Below are 22,231 nucleotides of genomic sequence, written 5' to 3' on the forward strand. Positions count from 1 at the left end.
TTTTTTATTTCAAAATTTGATTCCATATTATTTTGGCCATGCTTTCTAAACAAACATGTTTTAACAATAAAACAGCGGAAGTCTACACTGTGTATTAGCAACCTGCTGTGCTGATCCCTTTCTTATCTATTTGAGCGTAAAGTTATCTGATATAGATCAGACATCGGCCGGCTATTAGTCTGACTTAAATTGGTTGTGATCCCTAAATCTTATCCATTTGAGCGTCAAGTTCATTCATATAGATCAGGCATCGACCGGCTCCGTTATATTTTTTTTCCCGCTATATATTAGTCTGACTTAAATTTTCTGTCGTAAAGTACAGGTTAGATTGTCCAATTAAGAAACGCAAGTAGTCATACATGTGTGATTAGAATGTGAGGAAAGACAACTGCGTCTAAATGAAATACTAAAATACCATATAGTTCAATTTTTGAGAACAGACGTATGCTACATACATAATACGCCATATGACTGATATTAGGATGCATATAACAGTGCTTACTGTAGTTCAAGTTATATGTACGCACACAAGTGTTTAGTTTGATTACACTTTTGCATTCATTTACTTGATACTTCCAATATGGTTTTCTTTCCCGGCAAATACTATAATTAAGTGTATAAAAGTGCACGGGAAATATGATTTATAAATTATATCAGCAGGACTTCAAACTGTCATACGTAAATATACAATACACTACATAAAACATTTGATGTGTTTGATATGCGACTTAAAACTTAAAAAATCAGTAATTTAAATATAACGTTTTATTTCAACCTTAATTTTCACGATCGGGATACGTACCGAGCATCGTTAAAAAAGGATACTTCTTGCTACCATTATCGTAGTTTCATAAAAAAAACATATGTTAAACAGTCAATTGCTTTAGTAAATTAAAAACTATAGTTTTTATGTAATTTCGTATTAAATCTTCAAACTAAAGACAGTCACACTTCAGATAATCAATATACTTTTAATATAAATTGAAACAAAGAAAGAGTCAAATAAATAACCTGTGGCATTTGTTTTCGCAGTCTCGTATTGTTAAGCAATAGAAATTACAGTTATCACCATTATTAAAAGTGGCTTTATCGCATTAAGGGTCCAATAAACAGGACAATGTAGCATGACACACCGACATCAATCACCCTGTCGGCATGATATAAAGTACCCGAGGCACCTTTCTTCCTGCTATGTGACGATATCACCAATCGATTTTTGTAACTTCATTCAACATGCATTTTGTTTAACGTCGAAGCATTAACATAATATGCATTTAATATAATACAATACAAATAATACAAAATATATAAAGAAATGAAATAAAAATAAATACAAATGATGATAATGATGACGATGATAATGATGATTATGTTGTTGCTGTTGTTGTTGTTGTTGTTGTTGATGATGATGATGATGATGATGATGATGATGATGATGATGATGATGATGATGATGATGATGATGATGATGATGATGATGATGATGATGATGATGATGATGATGATGATGATGATGATGATGATGATGATGATTATGATGATGACGATGATGACGAACGCAGAAAAGCTCGAACGCACAAACGAACGAACGAACAAACAAATTGACGGACGCATGAACGAACGAACAAAATAACAAACGAGCGCACGAACGACCGACCGACAGGCCGGCCCGCTCGCTCGCTCGCTCGCTGACTGACTGAGTGACTGAATGACTGACTGACTAACTGACTGACTGACTAACTGACTGACTGACTGAAAGAAATTACGAACGAACGAACGAACCAATAAACCAATGAACTAGCCCACGTACGCACAAACGGAATGAATAGATAAATAGATAGATACATAAATAAATAGATGAATGAATAAAGAAAGAAAGAAAGAAAGAAAGAAATACATGAACAAATGAATAAACGCATGAATGAACGCATGAATGAATGAATAAATAAATAAATACAGAAATACATAAAAAAAATACATTAATACATAAATAAATACATTAATACATAAATAAATGATTGAATGAAACCCTGTTCTGTTTACAATAATTTGATTATTATTTTTGGTATTTCATACTTAAATATAATTAAACTATAAACAAATCCCTAGTGTTTTCAAAATTATTAATCTTTTCACTGTCAGTGTGCAATATATTTAATCTTAAAATGTTCTAAATTCATTGATTAAAATATAAATTTATAACCAATATTTCCATTCTTTATTGGTTTAAGACCTAAAAAGGCGTTTTTCTTCATTATTTTCAATAAATAATCGAGAGATCGAGATACCGTGACCTAATACCTTTTCCGTCGTAATCTATAAATAAACTATTTATTTATAGATCTTTTATCCAGGTTATCTACAGGCTAACCCCATACCAAATGGTATGATGGTAATACCATTGCCCGTCCGTACAGGCTAACTCCGTTAACCTAAGGCCTGTTGAACAGACTAACTCGAGTCGTATCGGGTGTAGGTTCAGTTTGCGTGGTTGATTTGAGATGTAGAAATAAAAACACGAACAAACAACAAATAGGGACAGTTTGATGAAGAACGAGACTTGAAACGTGTGTTAATTATTCATCAGTTCTTTTAAAAGGACTATGAACTTGGATACTTAATAAGGCTTTGTCTCACTTGTTTTGTTATGTTTTTTCCAGTATCAGTAGACCGTCCAGTAGAATGCTAGACATATCTACTTGACGCGTTCGTCTTTCTCTTTTCATATACGCTTATACATGGTGAAGCATATTTCACTTAAAATAATGTTTATGTCGTGGTATGATGCATATTGTGTTTGTAACCTATGGTTATGTTATGTAAAGTATTTATGAGTTAATTTAGTCCTATGCTCTTAAATATACAATTTACATGATTCTAGAATTGGGTAGCGAACGGAAACTAGGAAAAAGTGCTCGAGTGTTTCTACCTCTTGGCAAAATAAGCAGCATGGGGAGTTATATATATATGGTGTCCCCGTTACCCGTTGAAATACTGGCCTTCTGAGCTGAAAGTCACCCTACTAATTCCATTTGAACAGTTTTTCATTTGTGTGTATAATGCGTTGTAAGATCTTGATTTTAAGTTGTCGAACTTTTGTATTCACTATTGATTTGTGCATAGTAAAATATAATGAGTGCCAGTGTATTTGTTGTTTTAACCTTGTTTCCCAATACTTATGCTGATAGGGTGATGTGAACTGTTTTTGTTATAAATATGGACCTTATATCTTTATAACTTAGGGCTTTTTAGTCGAGGTTTTTGTCATAAGGGTTTGTAGTTTTAATTTTTACGCATGATTTAATTGATTCGTCTGATTTAACTATTTCCTTCCATTGTTTAGTTATAACTCATTTAAGTATATTTGTCTGGGCTAACCAGTTTCGTTTTGATTTTAGCTGTCGAACTGTTGTATTCACTATTGATTTGTGCATAGTAAAATATAATGAGTGCCAGTGTATTTGTTGTTTTAACCTTGTTTCCCAATACTTATGCTGATAGGGTGATGTGAACTGTGTTGTTATAAATATGGACCTTATATCTTTATAACTTAGGGCTTTTTCGTCGAGGTTTTTGTCATAAGGGTTTGTAGTTTTAATTTTTACGCATGATTTAATTGATTCGTCTGATTTAACTATTTCCTTCCATTGTTTAGTTATAACTCATTTAAGTATATTTGTCTGGGCTAACCAGTTTCGTTTTGATTTTAGTTTTTGTATGATAACAGTTTCTGAGACATTTCCGTCGATTGTAATAATGTCATTTATGTATAATATCCCTGATTCGACCCAATTAGCGAACATTAATCATTTCCCTTTGTTATTAATGAATTTGTTACCCCACAATATTTGAGATCTTATATCAATAAACGTTTCAGGTTTTGATTTTGGGTTTTATAATTTTTAATTCAATGTAGATGTGTAGAAAGGTGGAATTTTGTTTTGGACACAATGTAATGATTTTAACGAATCTAAGTTCAATTTAAAGATAAATTGATCATTTCCAAATTGGTTTAAAATAGCTTTGGGATTATTTTCCAGTTTGCCTCATCTTTATTACATAAAAGTTTAATCCATTTAATTGTTAAGCATTTTGAATAAACTTCAAAGTCAGGCATATCTATACCACCTTCAAGCTTCCTGCTAATTAATATTGATCGCTTTATTTTTTCAGGTTTGTGATTCCATTAAAACTTGAAAAGCTTTGAGTTGATTTCGTTGAGTCTTCGTTTAGGGGTAAATATCTTTTGTACTAAATATGCTAACTTTGGTAACAATAATGATTTGATAACCGTTAACTTTCCAAAGATGGTTAAATTTCGTTTGCTAGATTCATTTATTAGGGTTTTTGCATTCAGAAGTTTATTTTCCCAGTTAAGGACTTCGCATTTGTCTCGGTTTATTCCAAAAACAGTACCAAGAGCCTTCACGGTGGGTGTGAATATAACATCGTGTATTTTGATAGTTGAGTTGATTCTAGATTTACCAATTAACATGCCCTCAGTTTTATTTTTATTAAGTTTTAAACCTGACACCTCTGCAATATGATCGACTATTTTAGTACGCTTGGGATTTCATGGGAATCTCTTAGGAATATACTTGTGACACCGGCTAGTAATGTTAGTTTAAATTGCTTATTTTTCGGATTGAATGTGTATACCTTGTACTATGTTACTTCCTCTAATGTTATTTGCAAGTTCCACGGCGACAATAATGAATAATAACGATGATAGTGGATACCCTTGTCTAATTCCACTAGTAACTTTGAAATAAAAATGACATCCAGCCATTATTTGTGACTGAGGAGAAAATATTTGTATATATCGTCTTGACCCAATTAATAAAGACTTGTTTAAAACCAAACCAAACATGTTTCTACCATGAGATTCAATTCTACAGTGTCAAATATTTTTTGAAGTCTAAAAATTTTATCGCGCCATGTATGTCAAACAGTAGCCGATTATATCTTGGATCTGGCGTATGTTGCATCCAATGATTCTATTTTAAATAAAACCTTGTTGATCTAAACTAATTATTTTTGGCAATACTTTCTGTAAACGTTGTGCTAGTAATTTCGCTATTAATTTATCATCCGTGCTAAGTAGTGATATAGGACGCCAATTTTCGAGGTTTTCGGGGTCACCTTTTTGTAAAGTTATAAAAAAATGCACTGTTTTTGAGATCTTGATAATTCACTCCATTGAAATGCATTCAAATATGCAGTTAAAAAGAAGTGGAGATATTTGTTTCCAAAATGTTTCGTAAAATTCGACGAAAAGTCCATCTAGGCCACGGTTTTTATTAAGCTTCATAGAATTTAGAGCATCAGTCAATTCATTTAATGATATATTTCATTCGCATAGGTTAGCGTCATTATCTGATAGTGTGTGCGTAAAAGGCGAGTTATATAAATAAGACTCTATCTCTTGACTATCAGCAGCGCAAGATTTATAAAGTGTTTTGTATAATTCAACTTCGTATTTTAAATTTTCATCCAAGTTGTAAATGTATATTGTATTGTTTTCAGTGCGCAATGATGTTATAGGCTTTTTGTTTTGTCGTGATTTTTCTATACCTAAAAAATATTTTATATTACGCTCGCCTTCTTCTATATAATGCAGTCTAGAATGTATGCGTGCTCTTTTCGCTTTAAGGTCATATATTTTATTTTATTTCGTTTTCAAGTTCAATTGTTGATAGAGTATCATGTTGGGTGTTCGAGTTTTGAATGAGAAGGTTATTAATTTGTTTCTCGAGGAAAGCAAGTTTATCATGGCGTTCGCGCGCTTTTGATTTCGTACTTGCATATTTCCCAAATAACGGTACTATTTGACATATTTAAATTCGTGCAGTCGTCAATTACTTTGTTTTTCAATATTATGTAGCCTGTATCTGATAGAATTGAGTATTTAGTTTCCAGAACCCAGGACCTATACTGCACGGTAATTAAAGTTCAATTGAAATAGCCATGTGATCCGTTGTCTTGATTATTGCTGGTCCAATATCGGCTGAATATACCATAGGGATAATGTTTGAGTCTTTACGCCAAAAATCAATACGACTCATTTCAGTTGTGTTGTTTCTTTTTCATGTGTAATGCAGTTTTGAGGGATTAAGCTCTCGTCCGATATCCGTTAATGTATTGTTTTCAATTAGATTTTTTAAATTCGTGTTAAGTGTGATTTTACTTTGTGATACAGTTTTCCTATCTATTTTATCATGTATTACGTAAAAGTCCCCGCCTATCACCTTTACTCCTTGTGCATGTTGTATTTATAGTTCAGATAAAGTGTCAAAGAAAACATTTCGCGATTTCATATCGTTTGGTGCGTATATGTTAAGGCATGTATAAACATTATTTTTAATGTCGATGCACATTAAAATATATCTTCCCTGTGTATCACTTATTACGTCAAGGATTTCAGATTGTAATTGCTTTTTAATTAAAATTGAGACCCCTTACTGTTCCGTTCACCGTATGAATGATACATGTCGGATTCTGAAAAATCCTCAATAAATAAACAATGTAAATCTAGTGAAAAATGGGTATCTTGTATAAATGCAATGTCCGTGTTTTCGCAAAGTAGATATTGATTTACTCTAGCACGTTTTTTAGCGATATCTTAATCCTTGGGCATTAAGAAAAATAATATGTAATACTGGTAATGCGCTCATAATAAGAGAAATAATTGTTTTTCTCGTTTCCGTTTTCTAAATGAAATGAAGTAACATTGAGAATGGCTTAGTGACAGCTTAAATTGTAGGGGAAGGACTATTATCGGCATAATGTTGAACAGTAATAACATGAAAAATTGAAAAGCCTGTATTGCTCGTTGAAGTGCATGAAAAGCACGTAATGGTCGTTGGGATGAAATCTGGTTTAAAGAATAAACCGTACATAAACCTTTACATCTGAGGCGTTCATTTGAAGTATGACTTGACAGATTAATGATTACGTATGTTTTCTTTACCCGTGATAAAAGGAAGTTAAAAGCTGGTTTTAACCGCATACAATTATGGAACCAAAATTTAGTCCGTGCATCTGTTATTTGCAAAAAGTGAAAAAAAGTGATCAACACTCTGATTACTAGTCGTTAAAGCTAAAGACGTTGTGTAACCATACAAAATTTTGATAATAACATTTTGCAAGTTTCTTGATGTGTGTGTAGGCTGTCTTGTTTTCCATTTTAAAATATGTGTCTAAATAATACAAACACTTTAAAGTCAAAGGCAATACTATCAATAGCATGCACACGGTGTAAATTATCAAGCAAATCGATGTGTCATTTATTATGACATTAAATATAGTGAATGTAAATCATTCGGTTTACTAGTTCCACGTCCATATAAGTGTTCCGATCGGTTACTGGTTAAAGACAACATTATGCCTGGGTTACTTTGACTTGTCATGTAGTTCTTCCGCTGGCGACGGCGGTGAGCGCTCGGTCACGTTAGCCGATTTCGATTTGCTCTAGAGAAAACTTGCTTGTTTGGGTTCACAAAGTTCAATATTGACTTATGATTTTCGTGTTTCTCATTTTGCATGGGTTGTTAACATTTGGTGATTTGTTTTGGTTTTGTGCCTAGGCCGGGGCTTTTGTTGTTATTGGTTATCGCAGACTCGATGGGTTGGTCATTCGGTGACTGGTCGTCCGATGATTCTGTTTCAACCGTACTTTGTTCTGTGTCGGAGTGATTGATCATCGTGCATTCAGATTTTATGTGACCCGATCCGCCACAGTTTATGCACATCCATTCGTTTGTACATTTGGAGAACATGTGTCCTTCTTGTAAACATTTTGTACATTTCATTGGCCTATTTTCAGTGTTTTGCTGGCCTGCGTGAAACACTCGTTCTATAAATATCCAAAAGAGCATAGTTTAGGGGAAGGTGTTTTGATGGCAATTGCCGACTCTATCGCCACCCTATCTCCTGTTTCACAGTTAGTCAGCATATTGTTTATCCGTAACTTTTCACGGTAGATCGAAATCACATCTGCTTCTTTTAATGTTAGAGTTCTTGTTATGTTACCATCATCGACGGACAATTTGATTCGTACTCTGATTGTGCTCTCACTGTCTTACCTGTCGGGATGTTTGTTTAGTACTGAGATTGTTTTCCCCCTTAAACGTACCCATTCAGCCATCAATGTAACTTTGTCCTCGATTTTGTCCAAATAAATTCGCCACATGCCACGTACACGTTGTAAACCTGTTATATGAGAGGCATTTATTTTTTGTCCAATTGCTTGGTAAAGCTCAACGTGTTGCAATTACTCATTTTTTCTGGTTTTTGCCCTTTAAATAGTTCGCTTTCCTTCATGAAAACAAGCGGTATACTATATTGCTGACTAAAGCGTCTTTGTTTGAATTTGAATTTGAAATCGCCGCCTTTTTGGTTTTGCTAGGTTGTCGTTGTCGTTCAAAATCTCGCAATTATCGCGAGTAATAAGTTTAAATAATACCTTGTTGTGAAAAATATCCGTAAAATATCCGTTCACAATTTTATCACTTCAAGTAGCGAATGTAAATTATATGTAATCCCTAACTTTTACAAATATACTTAAGACCGAACAAAATACTACCGTATTCGGTGTCGCTTAGGTCAATTTTTCCTATTGTTTATGCGTTATTATAAAACATGAAAGAGTATATATTGTAAATTGTTACAGACATCGAAATAAGACATGTGATTTTTACCCAGCAATATGCACAAGCATCATAATTCATAAAACGCTGTTGAATGGTGAATAGAACCATCGCAACCAACTCTTTTTAAATAATAGAAAATTATAGATCCTACCTTTTGCATACTGATCCGAATACTAAGCCGCCGAGGTATTTTCGATTAATGATCCTGTTTGCATCGTTTTGAAAACATTAAGTGTGAACTTTCATTCTGGGATCATCAATTAAGTTCACGATTGGTCAATTTATACCCTTGCAATAAATGTTCAATGATAAAAGAAATATAAGCTTCAAGTATATAAATTTCACAGTTGTGAAAAGACACATATGCAATAAAAGCATACATACACAAGATATTTCGTATCATAATCCATCCTCTCAGGACAAACCAAACTTGTCATTGCAAATAGACCGCCTCGCTTCATTGAAGCTCCCAATGAGGTAAAGAGAAGGATAAGTTTATACTGTTTCTACATTAAAATCGTCTTGTAACGTCTACATCATACATTATAGTCATGGTTCATGTAAACGTGTGCATTTAGATGTTAGTTGAATATAATCAGCTTTGTTGAAAACGTTGGTCACTTTTCGTTAAAAATATAAATCGCCGTATTGTATTAATACTGTTGTGCACGTTACGAATTTAGACGGCTCATGACTATATCATCTTGGTAGCTGTGTGTGTATTCTACAAAAACGTGTAAATCCCTATTCCGGGAAAAAACCCTTGTTTAGTTTGTTCGGCCTCTGGAACATGCAAACGGACATTAAAAGGCTAATACAAATGCTGAATTGGATGAAAGTGGCAATTTGTGCCGGCGACTTAAAACGACACGTGACTATACCATCTTGTTAGGGGCTTGTGTATTCTAAATGAACGCGTTGGTCATTAGTAAAGGAAACATCTTTTTTGAAAGTTTAATGTACTGAAGAACAGCAATGTACGTTAACAATTAAATACTTGAACATTATATTAGATGCATGACCATGTATTCAATATTCATTGGAATGACACGTGACTATATCATTATGGCAGCTGTTTATTTGCTTTACAAGCATACACTAGTACTAAGGCTGAGAAAAATGTGTTTGGGACGCTTGGAAGCTTATCCATTGGCAGTACAGTAAGCGTTTAACGTTAAAATCACATGATAAGATTGATTGTCACGTGCAAGTGACCGATTAAGACGGCACGTGATTATATTTGCATCCTTGCATGTTACGTACTCTATATGCACGTTTGTATTTATTTTGAAATTAACGAGGTCCTTTATACACAGTCGCTAGTCCTAAGGCTGAGAAAACACGTATTTTGGACCTGTGGATACCGTATGCATTTTTGTATGTGTGTAGCATTTTCGTCGTTTAATTAAATTGCGTCACCCATTTAGGTATAATTAGCTTAAAACTGAATCAATTCATGTTTTTTGGTATGTGTAATTCACTATATTCAAACAAAAATAGTTACTTATTGCATATGTTTTGATAACGATCTGTTATGCCGATTAGTTTGGTTTAAATGAAGTAATAATTGTTTTAAATTCGAGTTATTATATTGCTTTTACATAATAAATGTTTACGAACCAATCAACTAACCATTTTACACGATTAAGATGTGTGTAAGACTCCGTTCAAATCGACTGATCTTCATTTTGTTATGTAACGATATACCATTCACCATGATTTTTATTTCTTGTGCATCGTGTCGTGGGAATCCATAATCAAATAACGGAAAATTTCATTATTCGCTTACCATTGATAATCGTTTCTAGCGACATCCACTTCAAAGGAAGTTGCCGGTTTCCAACAATGTCTAACTCGTCTGCCTCTATCGAATTGGTGAAGTTGAAGATCTTAACGACTTTATTATCGACCAACCATGCAGTTAGAAGCTCTAAGGTCCCTGTGAGAATTACAAACGCCACTATTTGTTAAATCTCCTTCATACTAAAAGCATCATCAAAATCAGCAGCAGCATGATCGTAATCGCATCATTATTATAAAGAAACACGATTCATTATAATTATATACTTGTTATTTAGTTTAACGTCACGAATAAATCCCCACATTTCATAAAGTCAAACACTCACATGTGAAGACAACGATTGTTCGAAAGGTACACCATGCCGTTGGCGACGTCAAGACAACTGTTAGCCTTCTGTATATTTGTCATATTCTTGCCGTTTTTCATTAGGTAATTTCGAAGGATTCCGTCTAAAAGATTTTTTATGTATTATTTGCTCATAATTTATAGTAAATTAAATTGTAACAGTAATGTACGTAACAAATATTGTATCTGCTTAATTTTAAACTATTTTGTTTCAATATTATACCTGAAAATTGCTCAATAACTAGCATAACCGGTTTTCTCTGAGCGGCAATACCAATGAGCTTCACGATGTTTTTGTGGTCGAATTGCATTAACAGTTTTCCTTCTTTAGCAAGCGTCTTTCCTTGGTCTTCCGACATTGTTTCAAAACAGGCTTTAACGGCGATGGTTCTACTTGACGATTTAAGCACGCCTTTATAAACTTCAAAACAAGAGCCCTGAAAAGATCATAATTCATGGGTATAAGTTCATAAAGGGTAACACGAACTGCTGAACCGCTGTACTCCCTTTGTAAGTATTTACTGTCTGAAACGGATAAAAACTGACATGTCATTCAGGGAGCTAAGACTCGTCTATAATTTCACAATGATCCTTACCTTGTTTGATTTATGTAGACTATATAAAATTTGTATTTATCCATTATAGAAATTATTTTCTTTAAATGAATGTTTTAATTATACGTTAATTTATTTTCTAATTCATTACAGAACGTACAAAATAAAGCATATTTTTAATATTAGTGTAGGCCTATTTAAATGTTGTACATTTATCAAAATTGGAATAGAAGTAACACGCCATACAGTATCTTGACATAGAGTTTATGAATATTTTATGCAAAATAAGAAATCTTGAAGCATTTATTTTTAAAACTTAAAGAATAAAAACGGAATATTATTATTAGTTTCTCTCTTTAATAACGATTGTGTTTCTTATCTAAACCAACTACTCTTTTTTAAATTAAATTATACTTAAACGAAATGTTACAAGCTTGTAAACTACAATTGTTGTGTTGAACATTACGTTTGAAAAAAAGTTGTTTAACATTGTATTGCGCGAATTATCCATTGTGTTTATTCGTCATTAAATCCGCCTGGGCATGGTGTTTTGAGCTAAATGAGTACTCATGGACTTAATTCCCTACGTATTTTTAACCATAAACTCTCTCTACGGAATGCCAAAACTACGAAATGCTAGATTGTTATGCAATGGAAAGTATAAATTGCATCTTCTTGCGTAGAACCTTCTACATGGTGAAATACTTACCATATGTAACGCAGCTGGTGGTTCTATGATGATAATGATGATGATGATTATGATGATGATAATGATGATGATGATGATGATGATGATGATGATGATGATGATGATGATGATGATGATGATGATGATGATGATGATGATGATGATGATGATGATGATGATGATGATGATGATGATGATGATGATGATGATGATGATGATGATGATGATGATGATGATGATGATGATGATGATGATGATGATAATGATGATGATGATGATGATGATAATGATGATTATTTAGATTGATTTTGGCATGATTTTGGCATGATTTTCCCTTTGTGTTCATGTATACCGGATGAATTACAATCCAATGCATGCGTGTTGTTTGCTCTCGTTTAACTTATTAAACTTAATATGTTATTGGCGTCGCACTGAAGTGCGGCGACTCGTATGTAATACGTTTTTTTTCGCTTATGGGAGGAGAAGATATTTTACAGATCAATTTATATATTTTTGTTGTCAGAATATCTTGTATAGTGGTGATATTTTGTGTAAATTAGTGTAAATAAGTACTGCATTTGTGCCTATTACATTTACTACAACATTTATTGCCAATAATACAAAGCTAATTCTTTTAATTAATAACTGATCACAGGGACTGGGCAATAATAAAAGATCACAAGGACTGGGCAAATACGCGAACAGGTGGAACTTTCTGGTTTTGTATAAAAACTAAACATAATCAAAATATATTTATTTGGTGGTTTTTGTAACAATAGCGCATACTTTTGCTGTTCGAGTTTTGGTTAACGCGTATTTTCTTCAATTTTACAAGACGACAGCGATAACACGGTTTACTGCTTTATTGATGACCGTTACACTACAGATACTTATTAATATCTTAGTTAGAAGGCGATTTTTCAAGCGGTTCCGTAGTGTAGTGGTTACACGCTCGCTTCACATGTGAGAGGCTCAAGCTTCGAGCCCCAGTAGAACCAAATTATTTTATTTGTGTTCTATGTTAACTTTTTGTTTTGATGTAGACATTTTAGTTTAAATAAAAATGCTGTTTTATTGTAACCATTTTTTGTTTTTATTATGCCAATGAAATATATGTGTGAGAGGGTGGGGGGTTCGTAAACACATTAAAACTTTTACAGTGTTTTCATATCAATCAGTACTCAACCTCTATCGTATATGAGCAACGTAAGAATAAGTTCACACTCATCTCCCATTGAAGTTGAGAAATAAATGATATAACGCTTACAAGATGAAGCAGATTTTTTTAAACCTACACAGTTCTGTTAGATTAATGAAAACTGCACACGGATGCCATAAAAAAAGGAACCAATGTAAATAAAATGAACTATGAAATATTTGGGGGTTACAACACCAAATCATAGATAATGGTTATTTGGGGGTTATACCACAACATCATAGATTATGGTTATTTGGGGTTTATGACACAAAATAATAGATAATGGTTATACCAGTATCTTTTTCTATTTTGTATAAATAATCGGCCAATATATTAATATTTACAGTAGAAAAAAATTCGTTCCATGTAACTTCATTGAGTGCCTTTTACACTGAAATTCCCGACGCCCTTTAATGCTTTGCATCAATAGTTATCTTTTTTTGTGTAAAATGCACTCTGTGAAAGCATCTATGCAACCTATTTGTTTTTGCCGCTAACGGCGCGTTCAAGAACTCGATCGTGTACCATAGTGGCGTTCGCAGCGATTTTGGGTATTGTTGCGCAAATGACGTTGTTGAGAAAAACGTGATTTTATTATGTCAATTAGATATTGGCCGATAACACGCTTTTTAAAGCTGCGATTCAAATGAAACAACGTTTTTACTTCTTTAAATAAGTGATTATAAGACAACACGTGCACAGGCAATAGTTTTCAGCAGAAATTGTATTTTCTTAATCAGCTATTTCGACAAATCGACAAAGGCCCTCAAAACATTTTGTCGGTTTTCAAAATGGCGCGGTACACAGCTGAGCAGTCTTTAAACGAAATAATTGCTTAGTGTTGATTATACGTTCAATACATGGTTGATAAATATGAGGATACATCACAAAGAAGGTAAGTGTGGATTTTACTGCCGCTTTCGCTTTTTTGTATTGTCTTAATTTGTTAGAAAACTAAATAATAAATAACCCGGAGGTGAAATTCTGACATTTTAAATTTAAGGTCATATGTCTTTGTTTACAAATCATCAGCATCGTGAAACTGGTTGTTAATTAAATAAGTGAAAAAATATGTCACGAACAAACCAATTTACACAATCCTTTACTGTATGTAAGTATTAAGTATAATATTGTGTAAGATGTTATTCATGAGGTTGATAGTCGAAATTCTGTCAAGTTACAATTAAACTATAAGTATCCAATAAAAACCATACATGAATATGTAGATGGTAATGAACATGTTGAAAAAGTGATGTAGGCGATGAGTCGGAATATTCTGGTCATTATTTAGCTTCCTCAGATTTCCTTTAACATGTTGACACTTATTCCATTTAATGTTATTCTCAAGTCACCGGTACCAAAAACAACTTGAAGAATTCTTTGAAAAGGCATGTGGCTGTTGGCATGTGTACTTAAATCCTTGCAGTGAACATGTTTATGTCACTGACATTATTGAAATTAATTTTATTAAAATAAAGCAGTCAACATTTATACCTGGTTGTAAAATCAGACATAGCAACACTTGTCAACCTTACAATGTCAGACTCTGTAAACAACGACGAAGACCATGTCTAAAATTCTTTATTATGATATCGGAAACAGTTTTGTTTAGACATTTTTATGTCCCCCACTATAGTAGTGGGGGACATATTGTTTTTGCCCTGTCTGTTGGTCTGTTGGTTGGTCTGTTGGTTGGTTGGTCTGTTGGTTGGTTTGTGCCAACTTTAACATTTTGCAATAACTTTTGCTATATTGAATATAGCAACTTGATATTTGGCATGCATGTGTATCTCATGGAGCTGCACAATTTGAGTGGTAAAAGGTCAAGGTCAAGGTCATCCTTCAAGGTCAAAGGTCAAATATATGTGGCCCAAATCGCTAATTTTATGAATACTTTTGAAATATTGAAGATAGCAACCTGATATTTGGCATGCATGTGTATCTTATAGAGCTGCACAATTTGAGTGGTAAAAGGTCAAGGTCAAAGTCAACCTTCAAGGTCAGAGGTCAAATATATGTGGCCCAAATCGCTTATTTTATGAATACTTTTGCAATATTGAAGATAGCAACTTGATATTTGGCATGCTTGTGTATCTCATGGAGCTGCACATTTTGAGTGGTGAAAGGTCAAGTTCATGGTCATCCTTCAAGATCAAATATATGGGTCAAAATTGCTCATGTAATGTCACTACTGCAATATTGAAGCTAGCAATTTTATATTTGAAATGCATGTGTATCTCATGGAGCTGTACATTTTGAGTGGTGAATGGTCAAGGTCAAGGTCATCCTTCAAGGTCAAACGTCATATAGGGGGACATTGTGTTTCACAAACGCATCTTGTTTTCCAATATGTTATCGTTTAAACAAATTGCAAGTAATTGCTACTTGTACATGTACCATTCATTAAAAAACCAACAACATAACAATATACCATTTAATGAAAAAGAATATGACTGTGGTCAAGGTAAATAAACAATAAGTCCTGCAGAAATGCACCATTATCTGGCAGGATGCCACTTGTGAGAGTCAGACAATTGAAAGTTTTATTGCTGCTCCCATATAAAGTTATACATTTTTGTTACCCATTTCATTTGCCTACCAATGATCTCTAATTTGAAAATATACTGGTTAAGTTGCATTATAAGTAATAGTTAATATGAGTAAACATATATAATCTTCTATCGTTGAAATATAATGAATTGACTTAATGCAGAGAAATCCATTATATTTCGGAATGTATTTTTTTCAGGCCTGGACACAACAAATTTGCTTCAGATCAGCACTTTGGAAATTAAGAAGAACAAGTTTACAAACATAGATGTAGAAATTCTGCTGGTAGTTATGACTCAATTATTGGGTACAATGTTGCACGTATTTAGGTATGTATACGTATTTGAAAGACACACATTTGTAACTAACAAATAAAAATGCATTATACTATTAATTTCTTTAAAATCCTTGCCCACTGAAAGTAAATAATATCAATGCTTTTATGGCACAATTTTAAATAACTATGTTGTTGATATCGGATATATTGCAAGGTTGTTTGGTTCTTTTTTGTCCGTGTAAGATGTCATCAAATGACTGTTGCATTTGTTTAGGGTATTTGTAGACTGGGTTGTTATACACATGCAATAATCCATTGTTAATATTTTATGTGATTAGTACAGGTGTTGGAAAGCTGTGTGGGAAGATAAATATGAGCCGACACAAGTGCCCACCTATGGTGATGAGACGTTTGATTTCTCTGACTGGCTGTTGTTTGTGCCATGGACGGGACTTTTTCAGTACCATAAGGTTGCGTTCAGTTCAACAGATCCTGGATTTGTTACCTGCATTGAACTTTACAATGTTCAGGAAACCAAGTTTTACTTATTGATAAAAGGTGTCAGCATCAATGAGGTAGTTACGTTATCACTGCCGGTCACATTCTCAGATGGCATGTTTGAAAATTTGACATGCCTATTGCCTGATGTTGAAAGGCCTTGTGCAGCAAATAAAAGAGCAATCTATTTAGGTTTGGGTACTTGCACATGTTCATAATTTTATTTATTTTGCTTTTCTCCATTAGTAATACTGTGTAAACTGACAACTTTCAGATCACTTTATGTAAGGGTCAGTTATGTATTTGCAAAAAGATTGTACACGCAATTTTTAATATTCATGATGAATAATCAGTACATGATATACTTGAAATACCATTAATGTGATTTATCCTCTCAGACTTATATTTGTTCTAAGTACAAATAAAAAATTTTGACAGAGGTTTTGTCATGCAAATATGCATTAATGTACTTACAGTTGAGCAAAGAATGCCACTACTCATGATATGAAAAAAGCGGTTCGTTCAGGCTTATAATTTATAAAAATGTCATCATATGTAATCAAATTTTAAACAATATATTTCACAATTTGAAGCAAATGGCATAAAGATCAGCTGTATATTAGTAAAAAGTTAAAATATGTTTGTTATGTTCAAGATAACTATTTGGATCAAACATTTGAGTATAGATTATTGTTATCACTGTTTAATGTTATATCATTTATATGGTAAGCACATTTTCACTGTAACATAACAGATACTGCATTGGGATGTAGTGTTTATCATGTTTTTGAGTTTATTAAATGTGAACAATATTTTGAACGAAAGTGCAACATATTTTTATTTCGGGACAATTGCTTCTTTTGTAATTATTTTATAATTCTAATTGTTCAATTTTGACAACGAATGCTGTAAATCAATAAGATCTGCATTGCATTTTGATATGCATAATTATAAACATCAAAATGCGCCTATTATATTTGTAAACAATTTGGACTGTCACATAATGACCTTCACCTGTACGTATTGTATTTGTAGAAAATTATGACAGTCACATAATTCATGAACAGCCAAAGACCAAGGTTTTTTGCTATGGTCTTTTTTATTTATCATTAGTTTCCATTGCAACCAACAAGACTTATTTTTGATATTCATATAAAATTGTGTAACATGTTTATTGTGTGTGTATACAGATGTGGGACATGTTTGTTTAAGTCAATTTGCAATGAAAATAGTTCATTAGCATATGTTGAAAAGTGAAGTCGAACACCTTAAGTGACCATGGTATTTTCGTGCATTACTGTCTACACACAAAAATGCTGTAGTATTATTATCATTGCTTTACTTATATTTTCAGACGGTAAATCTGGAATATGAATACTAAAAAAAGTATACAGTTTTCATTTGAAATTTTTATTTTTGTATAGTATATTAAATAACGACAGAAACATCATTCTTTTGAGAGAAAAACAATTTTCAAATTATGTTACCATGGAAACCATATTTTAAAATGTCAGATGACACAAATACAATGTTTGTATGTGTCGAAATAAGGAATAAAATAGCATACTATTGCTGCATATTGTTCATTTACTAGTGTTTGTCTTATATTAATGTTTTGTCAGCATATTTACGGAAAATGAGTCATTATGCACTGAACAGTGGTATTAAGGTAAGGTCAATATTATCTCGAAAACTAACAATGATAGCAACTATTTTTTTTGCATTTTTTTTCTAAAAGATAGTGAATATAAAATATGGCAAAACCTGAAAATGTGATTTTTGAACCATAATACCCATTTTCTCTGCCACTGCCATTATCTGTGTCTGGCACTAAAGAGAGTAGAATATACCATCTGTGCTAGCGCGGCCTTTTCAAACATATATCAGAAAGAAATCAAGTAAAACTGTTTCAACTTCTAGTTAGATATGTTAACATTTTTGACGATGCTGGAACAGCCATAAAAAAATTCTTCACAATGGCGACCTATGTAAAAGACCGAGCCAGTCCGATTGAGATAACTCGATTATTCAGTTACTTCCCTTGGGCATTCGCCACTGCGTAGGAGATTGCTCGTTGATTTTCATTGATAACATTCTCCTAGCAGAGTTGTCGTTCGTGTTTCAACATTCAACAATGGCCGCTCCCATGAGAGTCTCGATTCAAAACTTTCTTACTGCATAAATTGGCTTGATTCGCAATGTAGAAGCTGTCATTTATGATATATGAATTATTTATTCACTAAATCTCCGCTAATGACAACAATGGATGGAATTCGAAGGATATATTCGATGGGAATGGATCAATTTCTACAACAATGGCTTCGCCCATGAGAGACTTGATAACACTCGTGTCAAAACTTTCTTACAGCTTAAATCGGCTTGTTTCGCTATTTAGTAATGCAACAATAAATGGAATTCGAAGGATATATTCAATGTGAAATGAAGCACTTTCTGGATCTCGACAGATTGACAAGGCAAAACTGGCATACTGATGATACTGGTATTTTTAGTTATCAATTAAAGTCACATTAACCTTTATAAATTTTGTTCGAGCATTTTGCGACTTATTAAATGGCTATGATACCCGATATCAACAGCTCGTATGGGATTTGCATATAACAAAGCTGTCCTGAAATACAACATTGATTACAAACTCTTTACTCAAGTTACTTGTTTGTATGAATTTTTTCTTCTTTCTATTTAAGTAGTTGATATCATAGTCCAAATAATAAGACGTAATTTACCGTTTAGTCCATGTATATCGACCTCATATTTATAGGAGTAGATATTATGTTAAAGGGGCCTTTTCACAGATTTTAACATGTTTTGAAGTTAGTCATGAAATGCTTTATATTGATAAATGTAAGCATTGGATCTTAAAAGCTCCAGTTAGAAATCCAGAATATAATTCTTTTAAAAAATGTAGTCCGCCGCAGGGCTTGAACCAGTGACCCCTTAGTTCTGGAGTAAAAACGCATTAGCCTTCTCGACTTTTCTGCCAAGTATAAATGGTTGACGTATTTTATACCTAATATAAGCAATTTTCGTAGTTTCACTCAATTAAACAACAACAACATAATTCTCCAAATTATTCAATCGTTTCGCGTTGCATTGCTTTATAATTTTTAAATCGTTAAAAGATGCATATAATGGCTATATTAGACCATGGTAAATGTTCAGTAATACTGTTTCCTTAAAATAACATAACTTAAACGAAAACTTAAGAATCCGATACAACTTTTTTCAATTTTTGTCAATTTACCAAAACGTAAAAAGATCCCTTTAAAGTTATATGACCTGTATCCCAGTAAAAGAGACATTAAGGCGATTGTGGCCAGTTTAGATCCAGTTCAGCCTGTAGTTGCTTGAAAGCTGTTTGCTTAATAGCGGTTTTCTGACAAAGACAAATAGTTTAATTGGATACTGATTAGACTGCCCTTTTCCTGTGACCTGGCTAATTAAATTCAGAAGCCTGGTAACAGTTTAACGTTAATGTTACCAATGTGTCAGACCAGGGCCTGGATTTTGAAATCTAAGACATGCATGGTCAGAAGATGTCATTTAAGATTATACATTTTTTCAAACATATACAAATGCATACAAATATAAATAGTAAAATGCCCTAAGTCAGAAGGCATTTGACTTCGGCTGGTGCCTTGGAACACCAGGTGTTTCGGTTGCAATAGTTTGATGGACTCACTACTTGGATGTGTAGTTACATTATTTACAGTATATCAAACAGTATTTAGCATGAACCAATGATTTTTTCAAACATTAATAATTATTGATGTAAAATGCTTGAAGGAATAATATTTAAGGTTTTAGGAAGGCATTTTCTTTTTGTTTAAAAGGATATCTTTGAAAATTATATTTTTTATGAATTTTTTGGCAACAAAGGGTAACCCATTTTAAAAAAATGTAATTAATTTTCGACAAAAAACTGGTACCATGAGTAGCATGAAACAATTTTTTTTAAACATTTGTAATTGATGAAAAATGATTGCAAAAATAATATCTAGGGTCTAATAAAGCATTTTTTATTTTATTTTAATAGGTTACTCTGAAAATTCTAGTTTTCATGATTTTTTTGCAACAAGGGGTTATGAAATTTAAAAAATTGTTCTGGATTTTTAGACCGAAACTGGTACTATGATAATACTATAATGTACTTCGCCAAAACATTTAAAATTATATTGTTTATTCTTGAAAATGTATTTCCTCTATTCACTAAAAATAACAATTTTGATCAGAAAATTCATATATAATGATGTTTACTTTTATTTTCAAGAGGCATAATAACGTACGTGTACTGTGATAATAATTTATTTCTTTATAAATATAAATAAATTTAAAACATTTGTTTTCATCTATTGCATACAATACCACAAACACAATTTGAAATGTACATTCTTAATCGTTTTTTAACAAAATTCGTTAACAGTACGACGTTAATGTCTTTTAGAATTATTTAACGGCTTAGTGCTTATAATGGTGGAAATAACCGTAGTTTTTGGGTCCGATGCAAAGGAATCAAGCCACGCGTTGTTGTGAAATCATGTACATTATTCAAGTTCAAGAAACTGCGAAATATCACTCTATGCAAAGCGAACACTTTTCCACTTCATACAGTAAACCACGTTATATGTGGTTTGTTCATAAACACATTTTTTTATATAAACGTACACTTAAAATAATTATGTGTTCTTTTGTTCTTAGTAGAAGTTCTTAGTTCTACCAAACGTCTATTTGGTTCACCGCATGCTATTCGCAAATGTAACCCTTTATTTTGTAATATTGTTCTGATTTATTATAATCTAACTCATATGTCATCGTATATAATGGGGATAAATATTTCGTGGATAATCGTAGCATAATGTTAATTTTAGTGTCTATTCCTGTTCGATAATGTCAACATGTGCTTTTTCTATACAAATATTTCGATACTTACTCAAATGGTATTGCAATCCGCAAGAATTACATAGAACATAATCGGATCGAAAGTTCACTGAATACACATGTTCAAACGGATTTTATTGAATGATGACATTCATGAATATGACGTGAATAATACGCATTATAATGTTCTGCTTCTGTTGTTCGTAATATTGATGATGATGATAATAATAATGTATTATCATCATCATTATAATGTTATCATGGTTAAAGTGCTTATTGGAGATATGCTTATTCAGCTTATGCAATTACAATGGTATTGATGATGATGGTAATAAAATGAAAGAGAGAAACGTAATGATAAACAAGATTGAATGCTAAACTTACTTCTAGCTTGCAAATGTGGGTATCAAGTAGAATGTCATCGTTGTTGAGTTGACACATTCTCATTTTTTTCTTCTGCGAGGTTGGAACATGTTTAAGGACAGGTTTCGGTGGAAGTGGGGGTGGTGCTGTTAACTTTAATGAGCTTAAGTTCTGCAATTAAAAAAAAAGCTATCATGCATTTATGTTTCAGTTATTGCGTTGTCAAGGCACGAGCTTCAGAGATATGCTTTCTTTTTCATTCATTCGTTGGTCCATTTGTTTGTTCGTTCGTTCGATCGTTTGTTTATTCGTATATTATTAATCTATTATTCATCTCTTTATTCATTCATACTACTAAATTGACCTTAACCTCTAACATCCTATCTGTGATCGTAAGCAAGGCCTAAGTT

The 22,231-nt window shown here is 32.7% G+C and overlaps 1 protein-coding gene across 2 annotated transcripts in view; it reads right to left on the reverse strand.

Annotated features, from left to right (window-relative positions):
* Positions 1-22,231, reverse strand: part of LOC127833704 (uncharacterized) — a 42,039-nt gene that overhangs the window by 13,691 nt on the left and 6,117 nt on the right. For both annotated transcript variants that reach the window (XM_052359120.1, XM_052359121.1), the window contains exons 3-6: positions 21,843-21,992; positions 11,021-11,234; positions 10,778-10,901; positions 10,441-10,590 (exon numbers count right to left, since the gene is read on the reverse strand). In XM_052359120.1, coding sequence (XP_052215080.1) covers positions 10,554-10,590; positions 10,778-10,901; positions 11,021-11,234; positions 21,843-21,992 — 525 coding nt within the window. In that variant the 3' untranslated portion in view covers positions 10,441-10,553. The remainder of the gene's footprint in view (positions 1-10,440; positions 10,591-10,777; positions 10,902-11,020; positions 11,235-21,842; positions 21,993-22,231) is intronic.

Source organism: Dreissena polymorpha, chromosome 6 (genome assembly GCF_020536995.1).
Source record: "Dreissena polymorpha isolate Duluth1 chromosome 6, UMN_Dpol_1.0, whole genome shotgun sequence".
NCBI lineage: Eukaryota > Metazoa > Mollusca > Bivalvia > Myida > Dreissenidae > Dreissena > Dreissena polymorpha.